Source organism: Scomber scombrus, chromosome 17 (assembly GCF_963691925.1).
Source record: "Scomber scombrus chromosome 17, fScoSco1.1, whole genome shotgun sequence".
Taxonomy (NCBI): Eukaryota; Metazoa; Chordata; class Actinopteri; order Scombriformes; family Scombridae; genus Scomber; species Scomber scombrus.
This window is the reverse complement of record NC_084986.1, coordinates 16,642,834-16,658,359: the sequence shown is the minus strand read 5'-3', so window position 1 is coordinate 16,658,359 and position 15,526 is coordinate 16,642,834. Positions and strand designations below refer to the sequence as shown.

Here is a 15,526-nt window from a genome sequence, read left to right as displayed (position 1 = left end):
AGGTCCATCAGATATGTTTTTAGGTGATGTTGTGAAGGGCCATTGTGTTGTATGTGTGTGTGTGTGTGTGTGTGTGTGTGTGTGTGTGTGTGTGTGTGTGTGTGTGTGTGTGTGTGTGTGTGTGTGTGTGTGTGTGTGTGTGTGTGTGTGTGTGTGTGCGTGCGTGTGTGTGTCTGCCTGTTTTGAGCGCATGTGTGCATGTGCCCGTGAATCTCTGTGTGTTAATGAGATTGTGTGAGCATGCAGAATCTCATTCATCTCCATTACCCCATTCATTTCCAGGCTGTCCCAGTCACCTCAGCTCTCTCATGATGACACCCATTCCAGGATAGAGCAGTATGCCAGCAGGTACGCACATCATTCTCTAATCATCATCTCATCATCTCAGATGCCCCAGAGCACACATACCTGTGGAACAAATTGCATTTAAATGTTGCACATTTGAAAACTATTAAAGAGCATCATTACAGAATGAGAAATACATTTTTAAAGGGTCATACCTGTGTTTTTGCAAGTTTTAGCTACTTTACTAGAAGCGGTAAATCCAAATGATGTCAAATTGTTCCCATGCATCTTGGAAACGTGTTTTTTTTGTTGAAAATTGCCTTTTTTTCTCTTATGCTATTTATTCTCATTATGCGATGAAACAGATTTTGAAATTACACTTCAGGATCAAACACAAACAAAGCACATTGTGCCAAAATCTATCAAAGCATACTATTACTTATTTTGGAAAACAAAACCGGCTCTATTGAACCGAAATATTACAGACTCAATCCAAATACATGGAGGGAAATTGCATTTTTACCACGAAGAGGGTGAAAAAAGCATTTATTTATGTGCTAAAAATGTAATATTGAAACCCGTTTCACCATCAAATGAGAAAAGCAAAATGGCTATTCTCTATTTTCCTTTCATGTAGCACTAGAGCCATCACCTGGGTTATAATCATGGCCACCAATCTATACAAAACAAGTGCTCCACAACTGTTCGGTGAATGTCAGTCTGAATTTATTAATGTATAAATAATGGAAAATGTTGCATTTATAGATATTTTGTACTGAGTGCAGACGTCCCTGTGCAGTGCAATAAGAAGGGTCATTTTAGTAAAATGTGGCATTTTTTTATTGCTTGGTGGGAAAGTACAAACAACAACAATCATAAAATACACTTTTGAATGTTGTGTATTTGCTTTTTACTTAGTATGAGCACACATTAAATGTCAAATGACTGTGAAACTCAGAGGACATGCAGACACCCACCACTTGGGCTGGTGATTTTATGGATTTCCTGCTGAGATCAGAGTAGCGTAAGATCGGCCCGATAGCTGTTTTCAGCCGCCCACTTCAAATGATCCTGCTGCGTATATCAACACACCCATGTACACAGCGTGAGAGCTGTAGTTAATCATCACTAACATCGCCAAATTAATCCTCTGCGCCGAGAATGAAAACCTATAATGTTTGATTTCAAGATAAGTCTGGATATTGAGATCCACAAATATCATATTTGGACAAATCTCCAACCAGTCCAGAGCTTATCTTCCCCAAAGCGGACAAGGGTAACTTGTGTCAAAGCAGAAATGGAACCCAGTGTGTCCTTCCACACAAAGCTTTAATCATAAAGGGTCTTCTGGTGTAACCTACTACTGGTCACACACCATTAACCTTCACTCAGTGCTTCTGGCTGCTTTGTTTTATCAGCAACCACAGAGACATGAACCTTGTGAAAGACTGAAATATAGACACTGACATGAATTATATTGTAAGTTACAGATTTGCTTAAAAAGCACACATTGATGAGATTTGACTCATGGAATTTAAACTTAAAAGCTATCTTGCTCTGTCACTTCCTCTCATATTTCATCTTAAAGGATAGCGTGTGCATCATGTTCTTAATCTGCTGGACGAGCCTGCTGCCTCTCTGTAACCGAGTTCAGTAAATACAGGCTTTGATCTGGGAAACCAGCCTCATTATCATGGCTGCTAATGTTTTCCCTTCAGCCACATACGGCTACACACACAACCACATGTCTCTGCTGTACATCCACGCATCCACATGCATGCTTACAGTGTTTCAAGAAAATATGGTTGTGCACACATATACCAGAACACAGTCAAAGTTGCATCAGTCACTGATGTACTTTTGTCATAACTTTTTATTTTTTATGATTTATGAGCAGCTTGGAGGATTAACTACATTCACTACATTCTTACCATTTTAATTGGTGTCGTGCTGTGACACTGACATTCTCATTTGTTGACATGGACGTTTTTTTCATTTTAATGAGATGACGGCTTTTAGATGTTTCAGTTTGAACTGGGAGTTTAAGTTTCACTCACTGGTGAATGTTTATTTTTCAGGTTGGCTCAGATGGAGAGGTCCAATGGCTCTCTGCCCACAGACAGCAGCTCGGCCACAGGAAGCATGTAAGTCACCTCTGGTAATTTACAACATTTTACATCATCCACAACATGACTATAGTATGATACCAGCAATCATTGTCTCACAGTTATAACAGTTATGGGCCCTGAAACATTTTCTTACAAACAGCTCCATGTCTATATTTGTACACACACATATATATATACGTACGTAGGCATTTGCACAGAAATGTATCCTCCAGATGATTAACAATGCACTAATAACATTTCATTTGAGGGAATTCTGATGGCTTTTCATATTCCTGAAAAGAAATTGAGGAGAATGGAGAAAGGTTTTGGGGGAGCAAAAGAAGTATGGAGTAATAGGAAAGGGTTAGATGATTGAATACAGCAGGAAGGAGAATACTTCAGAAGACATGGACTAGTGTGCCAACAATGCAAAGTGAGAGTGATTGGTTTCAGGATCTCTGATAACGGCCTGTTATCTTTGATCAGAGGAGATGAGAACATGGCAAACTTGAAAAAGGAAGAAATCACAAAAAACGAGGGGAAAAGCTGATGAGCATGAAGTCACTGATAGTGTCTGTGTGTGTTAGTGTGGACGTGTAGATCCTCTGCAGGCCATTTGAGTTGAAGGGCGTATTAGTCTCTTTTCCCAAATGAGATCCTAATCGGCGGAATGAGCTCTTGAGGTTCAAACGCCCTCTGAGCTCATGGACATGAAGACATGTGTGTTCAAACAGAAACACACACACACACACACACACACACACACACACACACACACACACACACACACACACACACACATACACACACTTGTCACTGTTTGCTTCTATTTGGAGGGAATTACTTTTCATTCTGCCAGCCTGTTTCGATCAGACACTTGTAGATCTTCAAGATTTCTCAAATCATAGATCATTATCATAGATTTTGAAATAGGTATGTAGGAATGTGTGTCGTATATTTGTGCTTGAGAGTGTAACAGGTTTGCGGGGAATGCAAACAATGTTTATCCAAACCATATCAAGAAACACATATAAAAATATGTTTTTAAGTGTTGAAAAGTGTGAGAGACGTGTTGATTGTTTTGTGTTGTTTTATTGTTTAATTAATTATCATTACTATTACTTATGTATTTTGTTTAATGTTTTTGTTTAAAAGTTGTATGTTTTGTGCCTGAGGACTCCTCCAAAAAAACCCACACTAAGAAAAGACATTGCATCTCAAGTGTTTATCTTCTAATACATTTTGAGTTGTACAGCGCAGCAGTGAAATGCAGGCGGGAAGATGATTGAAATCTTTGAGAGTCTCCGGTGAAGATGAAGTGAAGCATCAGCTTCATCCTGCTGTGGGTTGCATCCTCTGCTGAGTGCATTGTGTGGACCACTGCTCCCACACTTCACCTTCATCCAACCTTGATGCTTAGAATAGCTGTTTTAGAAAACAGAAGGTGTTCAATTGAAGACTCCCAAAAGCTGCATTCCTCAGTGATCACTGCTTTCCCGCTGATCAATAGAAGCAGAGGAAAATAGAAAGGCAGAAAGTGTTGCTGAGCAGGGGAAGGTAGAGAAAAGTAGATTTATTTTCCTCTCAAAGCTTTCGTAATGCGGGACAAACACATTATCCTTGCTCTCACCAAGCTCTTTTGTGCTTTGTATTCTGGCTTATTTAAGAGAAGAAGCCATTATCTTTGCCTGCTCTGAAACAAAACTGATGTGCGTACACAGAAGAGCACTAATAAGGTGAGGAAGATGATGGTTAGATGAAGGCAAATGGGTTTAATAGCATAGGGGGGACGCCCACCACAGCGCATTTAGAACATAATCATAGTTTATGTGCTTTCACTCAGTTTTACATGAGTGTCATTTCTGTAAGATTTGCATTCCACTTTCAGACTGCAAAGCAACAGCAACACCATAAAGTAACTGAAGATTTTTAAAAAAAAGTTCACAAAGAAAAACAACATTTAAATGCTAATCACAAAACATTGTGCGTGCTGTGTTTTTTTCAGTGCACATCTTTGTCCTTATCAACATGAAGCACAATATGTCACTAATCTGAATTATGGTTACTTAAACATTAAAAGAATCATGTTTGATGTTGTTCAACACATTGTTTATCTAAAGTTGTTTTTGTTTTTTTTATTCAAAGCCTAATCTATTTATTACCATGCATAAAATGATTAACCAAGCTCTCAGGAGGTAAATTTACGCCTGATACATGATATAAACATTTATGTATTGTTGTCTAAAATTAAGAATAACTAGGAACAAAAAATAAGTACATCCAATTTGTCTGTCATTGTTTTTATGTTTTTAATCTTATATTATTGTCATTAGTGGCCTTGTGGAGGATAATTAACTGATTTGAATAGACCCTCCGCATATGGGCTCTAAATTTTGACTAATGCAAAAGTCTTTGTGGTCAAACATCATTTAATGCCATTAAAATAATTTAAAATCACAGTTGATCTACATTGACAAGACCTTTTTTAGGGAATTCTTCTTTCTTTCAAGTCTTTGAAGTCATTCTCTTAAATGTTACCGTGCTGCCATAAAATGTCATTCACATTAGTTGCAAATGAAGTGTGCACTGTATTTTAAAGGCTAGAAGCAGCCAGTAGCACAGTTTAATACACCAAAGTGTCAATCAGGCCCTATTTTTAAGGAAAAAGTACCATTGGCATCTAATGTAAAAATAGCTGTATTGTGCTATGTAGATACCACTACAGTAAAATAGTCGACTCAGCCATATCTCAGCTTTCAAAAAAGCTACAAAGTAAGTAGTTTATTGTCTTACATCTCTTTTTTCTTCAGCCTAGAGTTGAGTTAACCAAATCCTCTTTGTCTATCACAGCACTACATCTGGTTGTTTGCGATGACACACAGTATTTTTCCCCGTGCTTGACAGGACAGCAGAAGGTGGCTTCTTGGCAGTGTTTGAGCTTATATGGATAACTTTGTTTGTCAAATACATGCATGTTTGGGTTTTGGCTTGTATTTTCTGGTCGTTCAAAGCCTGCAAACATTGATTTGGACTGTGCAGTGATATCAATAATTAGTATTTGTTGCATGATAGAGAGACCGCTTGAGATAAAGTGTGTGTGTGTGTGTGTGTGTGCTTGTGTCATTTTTGTCCTACGTTGCTTTTATCTAAAAGGGAATCCTTAATTAGGAAGTCTGTGTCGTCCGTTTTCGCTGACCTCCAGCCAAAGCGCTGCGTTGTCATAGATGCCTCGGGAAGTCACAGAGGAGCGAGACTCCACACTTCTCTTTTTTTTTCTCCCAGCTGTTGTTTGGTTATCTCTTGCTTTCCAGTCTTTCCCCCAGTGCTACCCCTCATTCTTGTCTTTTATATTTGCCCTTTTATTTCAGTCCCTCTCCCTTTAATGTTTCTAGCCTTTTATTTTTAAACTTCTTCCTCTTGTCGTCCTTCCATCATTTTTAGTTGTAGTCTGATCATGTTTTACCTTTGGGCCGAGGCAGCCTTCAGATTAAACACCAAGCCCAGAGGTAAACGGAAATACTTTTTGAAGCCCTGCATCAAAAACAATACAACAGCTCCTGTAAAAGAAGTGGCTGGACTTAAATGTGATTAGTCCCCATGTGTGAAATTCCCTCAGAAAGTGAGATTATAACATCTCACCAGAGTCGAGGAATGAAAGACTCTTCTTTTACCTCTAACTTTTTTTTCTCTCTATCACATTCCTTGTTTCTCTTTTTTCCCATTTCTCTTTGTCTTTATCTCTTATTGTTTCTCCTTGAGCTCAGTCTAGGCAGCTGATAGCACTATTCAGCTCGAGAGGAGCTGCTTGCTTTGTGATATGTTAGCTAGGCATCAGGCCCAGAGACTATTGTTGCAGGGTAAAGACTGTAAAAGTCCCCTCAGCCGTGTCCTCCGCTCAACCTCACAAAGCAACCTCATTTTCACCATGCATTGCAGCCATAGTGAGCTATTCATCACCATTTTTCACATGTGATACTCCTCCCACACTGATGCGGTCTTCCTCTGTCGTCTCTTTCTTTTCTGCGCCCCTTCATCATTTCCTCCTCTTCACCCACCACACTGCTTGAGCCCCTGGTCCTTTCACTGCGTTTCCTCTTTCTCCCAATATTCCAAAGCAGGGGTTTTGTGAGCCAGCTGTACCTCTTTTAGTTCCCATTTCCACTTGTAATGATACCCTTCCTGTTATCCTCTGGGCATCCATAATGTCTTCCTGTTGCCAGGGACCAGGCTAATTGGTCGCTCAGTTTGTGCCGGACAGTCCATCTCATGGCTTAGTAGCAGACAATATAGGAAGCAATTTTCAAGTTCCTCTTCAGGAACTAATCCTTTCTTCATCATCCCTGTCTCCCTTGTCACAGCATACCCATATTTCAGAGAGAAGTGTCTGTGTGGGTATATTGCTGCATGTTGCAGCAGAAGCAGTGTGAAATGTGACGTCCTGTGTCTGCCAGCTTCTTTTATGTTATTTTTCAGTAACTCAGCAGTGTCAGCATGGCTTCAGTCTCCATAGAAGACTGAAATTTATGAATAACTATGTATATGTATGCATAAAAACGCATGAGTTTCAGGAAATCAGGAAAAGAACACATAAAGAACGTTTTGAAGTGAACAGTGTAAAAGAAAAGACGAGGAGTAACTACTGTTCACAGGAGATAAAAAGGCAGTGAAATGTTTTTTTTTTTAAATTAAGACTATAAAGGAGAGCAGAAAGGTTCAAAACATATTGAGTTCACGGTTTGGAAAATGTATTTCATGTCTTTTTTATCACTAGTGCCTTTCATTATAGAAAAATAAATGAAAAGGTTGAATTTGACGCAAATCCCATTCTTAAAGAGAAGAACGCTCGAAACTTGTACTTTAAATCATACAGTACAAGGCGATTACGCTGGTTAATGATGAAAAGCTTTTTTTTCCCTTCAGTGTACATGGAGGACTACTAGATTGGCATATTGTTCCTTTTATGTGAAAAGAGGTTTAAGCCTCATTTTGTGTACTTTCATTAGCAAGCCGCTCCACCCAGTCTTTGGTCATGAAATAGTATAATTGGTGTCACCTCTTAGAAAGAAAAAGCTTCCCATTCGTAATCTTTCTTATTATGCAAGTAGTGATAATAGCATTCTGAATATTCACTGAATACTTGCATTGTCTGCTGTGTTGCAGTTTAAGGGTGACTTATGTAAAACCTGAGACAGTTTCAGTTTGCTGTCTTGCTCTGCAGAGCGTATTTGATTAACTTACTCATTACAGCCAAGGATTATGTTCCCGCTTATGGTCTGGCCCTGATAAGAGTTTGTGAGCCGAGTTTATTGCAAGTCACCGTATATTTTAAAAGGTGCCCGAAGTATTCGCCGTAATGTCACTGATAGATACTTGGCCAAACCTTCAGCACAGTTTTCACCTAATATATGATGCAGTGTTTAATCCCTTGAAGCAGGTGCACTGCACAGCACCAAAAACAACTTCTGATACTGCTGATTCTTGATTTTCATTTATGATCCTGCTATAGTTAATGAGAAGGAAGTAACACCTGTCTAAACTAAATTACCTGCATTTTGATTTGCCCAATAGTTTATTCCCCTTTTTAAGGTGAACCGCAAAATTATTACCCAAACCCAAACCAGTTTTATCTCCGAATAAAATCATTTAATGATTTGGTTTAACTCTTTTCTTGTTTACAACCTGTCTGTCTGACCGCTCACATTTTCTGCCTTGTTGAACTTTTTTGTGGCAGTATCTCTGTGATTTAAGGTCTCAGTCACCTATTTGGTAAGCAGAATGTTACAATTATCAGTAGAAACAATGAGCAAAGCTGCTAAGATTACAACCAAGCAATATTCCTTTAAATCAATGTATTATAGGAAATTTGAGCAGACTCAAATTCATAATATTTGTGTTCTTGTGCTAATTAAGATGAATTATTTTACTTAACCACAGGATACCAACATCACAGTATGAGAGTGTCAGCGCTAGAGAACATTTAGACTAGCTGGATCCATAAAGAAATGCCAAAATATAGTCAGTAATGGATATAAAACCACATGTGGAGGCCCCTTGCCACTAAAATTTCTCAGCCAAACTCCATTTCAAGCTGTCAAACTATATCTGGAAGTGACAGTCACTTTAGCAATTGACTTTTTAATAACAGTCTGCCTTTTTTTCTTCTTCTTTTCTTTCTTTTTGTATGTGTGGTTGTCAGGTTTTAGTTTTCAAGGCTCAGGTTGTGTTTCAAATGAAGGTGACAGCTGGGCTTTGGCAAGACCGGCCACCCCCTTTCAGATCACTGAGATAGCACATAAAGAGATGGACACGTACATACACACATACAGATACCCAACAACACACACCAGCAGCTATTTCTCCCTCCCTCCTTATCTTTCCGTCTGTCTGCCAAGCTTTCTCCTCTCTGCTCCCTCCATTTCCTCACAGCCCTCCCTTATTCCAGTTATCAGATAGTTGAGACTGACACATCTGTGTTCCACCAGGGATTGTGGAGCTTACAGCATAGCAGACCCACAGTACAAGATCTTATATTATCATGGCAGCCACCAAAATCTTGTTTTAGATTACGTGCTTGGCCGCTGCTGTTTTTTATTTGTATTTACAGTAAGCAAACATTTCTCTCAAAAGGTCCATCTAATGCTTTTGAATGTCATAAATTCATTAAAAAAGACAAGAAAATGCTGTAGTAGTATCAGTTCAGGTACTTCACTGGAGCCATGACATTGTGCTACTTGACTGGTGATCAAGAGGGTTACAAATCATCTTCAGCTCTGTTCAAATATAGTAATTTACTCTGACTTAAAAAGCCAGGAGGCAGTAAATACATATTTGAATATTTAAGACAGGAATCTGAATATTTGGGATCTGTTATCAAATATCAAAAATGATTACACCATATGAATACTGTAATATTAGTAACTAGGAAGCTAACACTAAAGAAGGAGAGATATAGCAAATGTGTATGGAAAACCTAGCATCAGCATTGTAGCTAAATGAAAAAGGTAGCTAGCTAGGCAGCAGTAGCACTTTTAAAGCACTTTAGAATGTATTATACTTAAGCTATCTTTAAATTACGTACTTGAATGAGCTAAATATGAAATGAATGTATATAATTGATTTACAAAATACAAATACAAAATGCAAAATACCTATAGTAAGCATAATCAGGCATAAAATGAAAGCATTACAACCATTCTGTCTGTTACACAGTTCACCAGGCAGCCAAAAACATTAAGCCATTTTTCTCAATTTCACTTCTTCTGCAGTCACTGCTCTCTGCATCAGTAAGACAGTACTGTGTTGTATGCATTAATTTGAAGCATCAGTATGTCCAAACATTCAGATTTTACCCTAATTCTTTAAAAAAAAAAATGTTTCAGTTTTACAATGTTCAAGTGTTGACAAAAGTAACTGAGCAGAAGGTGAAGTAACGAACTCTGTACCCATTTCCACAGGGATGACGAGCATGCCCTGATCCTGCAGTACTGTCAGACGTTGGGAGGGGAGGGCTCCCCCTGCAGTCAGCCCCAGAGTCCTGCCCAGATCCTACAAGCCGTGGAGAGGGAGGAGCGAGGCGAGCTGGAGCGGATCATAGCTCGCCTGGAGGAGGAGCAGAGGTTGGTGTTTAGGCTTTAGAAATATCTTAAGAAACTTTCATGTGGAAAGAAAATATAGGAGAAATGATGATGATGTAGCAGTTATCGTCAAAAATGTGTCAAAACAATGTTTATTTCTAGTTTCTTAGTTACACTTAATGTTAGCTCACAGCTTGTTGGTGTCATTTGAGTTTACTGTGCTCATTGTCACACTCAAATGCACAATACATTTACACACATACACACACTCCCCATACCCCCTGTCTGTCACACACGCCAAGTCCTTCCCAGGTTTGATTAGTAAATGGAGAAGACTTAGAGAGAGTAACGCAACGAACTATTGTTGCAGAGACGCCTTAGCACAGCCAGTGGCTCGACTGGAGTGATTTAACACTGATTACACACATACGCAGGTGCTCTGAGAGAGGAAGGGAGAGAGAGAGAGCTTTACTGCCAGCCTCATAAATGCCAACTTAATTAAAGTACTGCAGCTTATGGTTATGCACTGAGAGAGAGGCAGAGGAGGGAATGAAGAGAAATATTTGGCAGAGGGTCCTTTATGTGTGTCTATCTACTTCAAATAGGATTTCACTGAGAAAGCAGAGGTAAACATCAGTGTGGTATTTTTGAGTGGCACCCCACTGTGAGGGTTCAGGAAAAAGCCTTTGAAGACTCTGTTTGAGTCTTTCTGGGATAACAATAATAATAATGATAAGAATAATAAGAGACAGAACTAGCTGTTGAAGCATTAAAAAAAAGCACATCAGTGATATATATTATAAAAAATATAAAATAGATATAGTATGTACTGTGTATACATTATGTAATGATGACAAAAATAAAGCCCAGCTTCCAGCAGCACAAGTCCTCTGAGGCCCATTTACATAGCTCCCAGGATTACAATGCTGCTAAACTAATGGCTACACATGGTTACAAATTCTACCACCAAAGAAGTAAATACAATATTAAAAACATAACAAGACTCATCAGTAGTACTAAAATAGTACAATAGAAGACAGAATTATATAAGATCCTCCTCCACGAAATAATTCTGGATAAAACTTTGGACTTTCTCTGCCTGACTGAAACATGGCAGAATCCCCATGAATTTATCACACTCAATCAAGCCACTCCCTCTGGATATTCCTACATCCAAAAGCCTCGCAGCTGCGGCCGTGGTGGCGGCCTGGCTGTTATACACCGCACTGACATCCTGTTAAAAGAAATCCCAGTCACAACATCATCATTTGAGTGCCTCCACTTCATGCTGTCTGGTGCCACACAGCTCCAGGTGGTTCTTGTCTACCGCCCCCCGAAGGCCTCCTCCTGCTTTCTACAGGAGTTCTTGGACCTGCTGGCCTCGGTCTGCCCCATGTCCCCAGCTACTCTCATACTGGGTGACTTTAACATCCATGTAGACTCCAGCAGCTGTTCCTTCGCTGTGGATTTCCTCTCACTGTTGGACTGCTTTGACATTAAACAACATGTACAGGGCCCTACACATGCCAAGGGGCACACCCTGGACCTGGTGTGCTGTGTTGGCTTAAGCCCCTCCCATCTCTGCTGCACGGACCCAAATGTCTCCGACCACCAAGCCATCCTATTCTCTGTCCCAGTTTCCCTCCCTAAGCAGCCTACAAAAAGGTCTATCACATACAGGAACACAAAGCGTGTGTGTATACCTACGCTGGCTAACACCCTAGCTGCTTACCTCGCTATCCACCCCTCTAACCGCACTGCTGACGGCTTGGTGGAACACTATAACAGCGCCCTCGCCCTCAGCCTGGACTCTGTTGCTCCACTCACCACCAAACTGGTCTCCTACACCCGCCCCGCTCCTTGGTTTACCCCAGAGCTGCGGAGGCTTAAGTCCACGGGGCGCCGGCTTGAGAGGCTTCACAAAAGATCCGGCCTCACTGTCCACCTCGAAGCCTACAGAGACCACATCAAGTGCTACAAAGAGGCTCTCACCCAGGCAAAAACAGTCCATTACTCCACACTTATTAACAGCCAACAAAAGCATCCGAAAATGCTTTTCTCCACCATCAACCGCCTTCTTGACCCTCCCGACGCTCCGCAACCCTCCGACGCCGCTGACCTCTGCTCCAGGTTCCTGGACTTTTTCCACCAGAAAGTGGCCACCATCCACCAGCAGCTCCAGGCATCTACACCCTCCCCGCCGGCCACACTACCTCGGCAGGACATGTACCGTCCTTCTGCCTGCCCACCACAGCGCCGCCTCTCCACCTTCTCCCTGCTGGATGCTGATCAAGTCCTCGACCTCTTGACCAAAGCCGGGACTTCATCCTGCAGTCTGGATCCACTACCCACGACCCTTGTGAAGGCCTGTCTCCCCACCATCTGCCCCCCGGTGGTTGACATCATCAACACCTCACTTGGCTCTGGTGTGGTACCCTCCAGCTTTAAGTTGGCAGCCGTGACCCCAACACTCAAAAAGAGAGGCCTGGACCCAGATGACCCCAACAACTACCGTCCGATCTCCAACCTTCCGTTCCTGAGCAAGATCTTGGAAAGAGCAGTGGCTGCCCAGCTACAACATCACATGTCCCACCATGAGCTCTTTGAACCTCTCCAATCGGGCTTCAGACCCCATCATAGCACCGAAACCGCCCTCATCAAAATAACAAACGACCTCCTGATTGCTGCAGACAACGGCCTTGTTTCCATCCTCATCCTCCTTGACCTCTCTGCTGCCTTCGATACCATTTCCCACTCCATCCTGCTCTCCCGTCTCTCTGAGCTCATTGGCCTTACCGACACTGCTCTCTCCTGGTTCCAGTCTTACCTCTCCAACCGTAAACAATACATCACTCTGCAAGGCTCCTACTCCACCACTGCAACAGTTAACCATGGCGTCCCCCAGGGATCTGTCCTTGGCCCCCTCCTCTTTACCATCTACTTGCTCCCCCTCGGTCAGATCATCCGCAACCATGGACTCAGTTTCCACTGTTATGCAGACGACACCCAACTGTACGTCAGCACCAAGCCCACCTCACAACTCCCACCAATACAACTCAACAACTGTCTGCACGATATCAAAACCTGGATGACCAACAACCTTCTGAAACTCAACACCAACAAGACAGAGCTCATGGTGGTGGCCCCAGCACCACTGCTCAGGAAGTTTGGAGACCTCACCCTGGTCATCGACGGCTGTCCCACCTCCCCATCTCCCAAAGTGCGGAACCTGGGCGTCATCCTGGACCCCACACTCTCATTCAGTTTCCACATCCAGAGCATCACCAAATCTGCCTTCTTTCACCTCCGTAACATTTCAAGACTCCGGCCGTCACTCACCGACTCAGTCACCGAAACCCTCATTCATGCATTTGTCACCTCCCGTCTGGACTACTGCAATGGTGTCCTGTCTGGGCTGCCCAACAAAGCCCTAGACAGATTGCAGTATGTCCAGAACTCAGCTGGCAGCACATCACCCCCATCCTCAAGAAACTCCACTGGCTGCCAATCAAACAACACATCAGCTACAAAATCCTCCTCCTCACCTACAAATTACTTCACTCACTGGCACCCAAGTACATCACTGACCTCCTCCACCCGTACACCCAGTCACGGTCCCTGCGCTCCACCAGCAAGGACTTACTCTCCACTCCCCGCACCAGACTCAAGACCTTTGGTGACAGGGCTTTCTGTGCAATTGCCCCTACCCTTTGGAACACCCTGCCCCCTCCTATCCGTTCCGCTACTTCTCTGACACAGTTCCAAAAGCACCTCAAAACACACCTCTTCCCTCTTGCCTACCCTCCCTAAACCCCCACCCTGCCCCTACCCCCCTACTCCCACTCTTGTAAAGCGACCTTGGGTATCTTGAAAGGCGCTATATAAATTGAAGTTATTATTATTATTATTATTAAGATACAACTACACATACACCATACGCTCCGTATGCATATGTCTATTCATATAAAGTATATATACACATACATACTTTACATGTACACCCATTGTGTATGCTGTATACATACATCAATAGATACAGGACATAAATAGACATATAGATGACACATTTGCAGATGTAAATTTTCTTGCATAAGCATGTTTGAAATGACATACATATGAAGATAAACATACAGATACATTGTAGCAATACAAACTGTACTGAGTACTCTACTTGAATGGAGAAAAATACTCTAAATTCTACTTTCACCTTGAGATTGTTGAGGAAAAACCAACATAAATTGTCTTATTATCGTGTTGTGACACTAAAAGCCTGTGTCTGTGCTTGAGTGCTCCTTGGCATCGATTCTTCAACTTTCTTCCAAAAGACAATAAAAGACATTTGAGTCATTTGCCTGTGTGTGTGTTTATGCATGCAAATCTAGGTGTGACAGATAGATGTGCTTTGTAACTATTCTTCCCCAGGACCCTGCAGAGGGAGTATGAGCAGCTGAAAGAGCAGCATGGCCAGCGAGGACCCCCTTCGGGAGGCCTATGGGAGTCTGAAGGCACCACTGCCCATCCCGATGAGGCTGATCTTCTAGCTGAGGCAAAACTGCTACGACAACACAAGGGCCGGTTGGAGGCCCGGATGCACATCCTGGAGGAACACAACAAGCAGCTGGAGTCTCAGCTCCACCGCCTCCGACAGCTATTGCACCAGGTGACACAACACTTAGACCAATTTGTTGGACAGTTTCATCCCAAGCTACAGGTTATGGCTGAGAGGAGACAGTGATAGATTTTCATAGACTTGTACGTTTCCAAAGTAGTCATTTGTTTCGGGCTGTTGTGGACTGCTCCCTGACAACTGTAAAGGGGGACGATCGAAATTGACTCAAACAGGCCATTTGCAGGAAGAACAGCTGTAGTACTGGTGCTTAGCAGGCAGAAGGCAACATACAGTAGATGTTGCCTGCAAAACCTGGGACAGCAGAATCACAATTATGTGATATAAATACAAGTAACCAGCATGTGTCACCTTCAAAAAGAGGAGTTCAGCTTTTAAATTAACATGAGTCAACCAACATTTTTAATACAACAAGGACATTATATACAGCAAATAGGAGCTTGATGATTACTGCTAAATGACAACCTAATAGAATCAATTCTTGTAGCAGTTTGCATTGGTGATTTACTTACATGTACTTCAAAGTACAAAACTAAATCAAATTAATTCTTTTTCCCAGATGAACTTCTGTTTCTACAGTCATACATTCCTATTTAAGCACTACTGTACATGCACAGCTGTGATTTTAAGTTTGTTTCTCCCATAAGTTGACTTTTCTTTTAGTTCATTATGCTTGTTATTGTGGAGCAGCAGGACAATAATCACAGTTCAGACTCATTCACACATACCAGCTGGCAGGGCCATTTCAGTGCAACTCATACAATAAAAAACAGTTTAAAGTACTTCCCTGAGAAGGCTTTCAATAAATTCAAATGAATCTCTCAAAGTCATTTCAATAAATCACCAACATAAATGTGTACTTGTTCACCTTTTAACCCCTCACATAAACGTCCATACATCTATAAGTAAACATCCAGATATTTTCCCATTGT

General features: G+C 41.6%; 1 protein-coding gene across 1 annotated transcript in view; it reads left to right on the top strand.

Annotated features, from left to right (window-relative positions):
• The window catches only part of utrn (utrophin), a 179,929-nt gene that overhangs the window by 156,774 nt on the left and 7,629 nt on the right, over window positions 1-15,526 (top strand). The window contains exons 73-76 of the mRNA XM_062437479.1: window positions 283-348; window positions 2,364-2,429; window positions 9,848-10,009; window positions 14,390-14,627. Coding sequence (XP_062293463.1) covers window positions 283-348; window positions 2,364-2,429; window positions 9,848-10,009; window positions 14,390-14,627 — 532 coding nt within the window. The remainder of the gene's footprint in view (window positions 1-282; window positions 349-2,363; window positions 2,430-9,847; window positions 10,010-14,389; window positions 14,628-15,526) is intronic.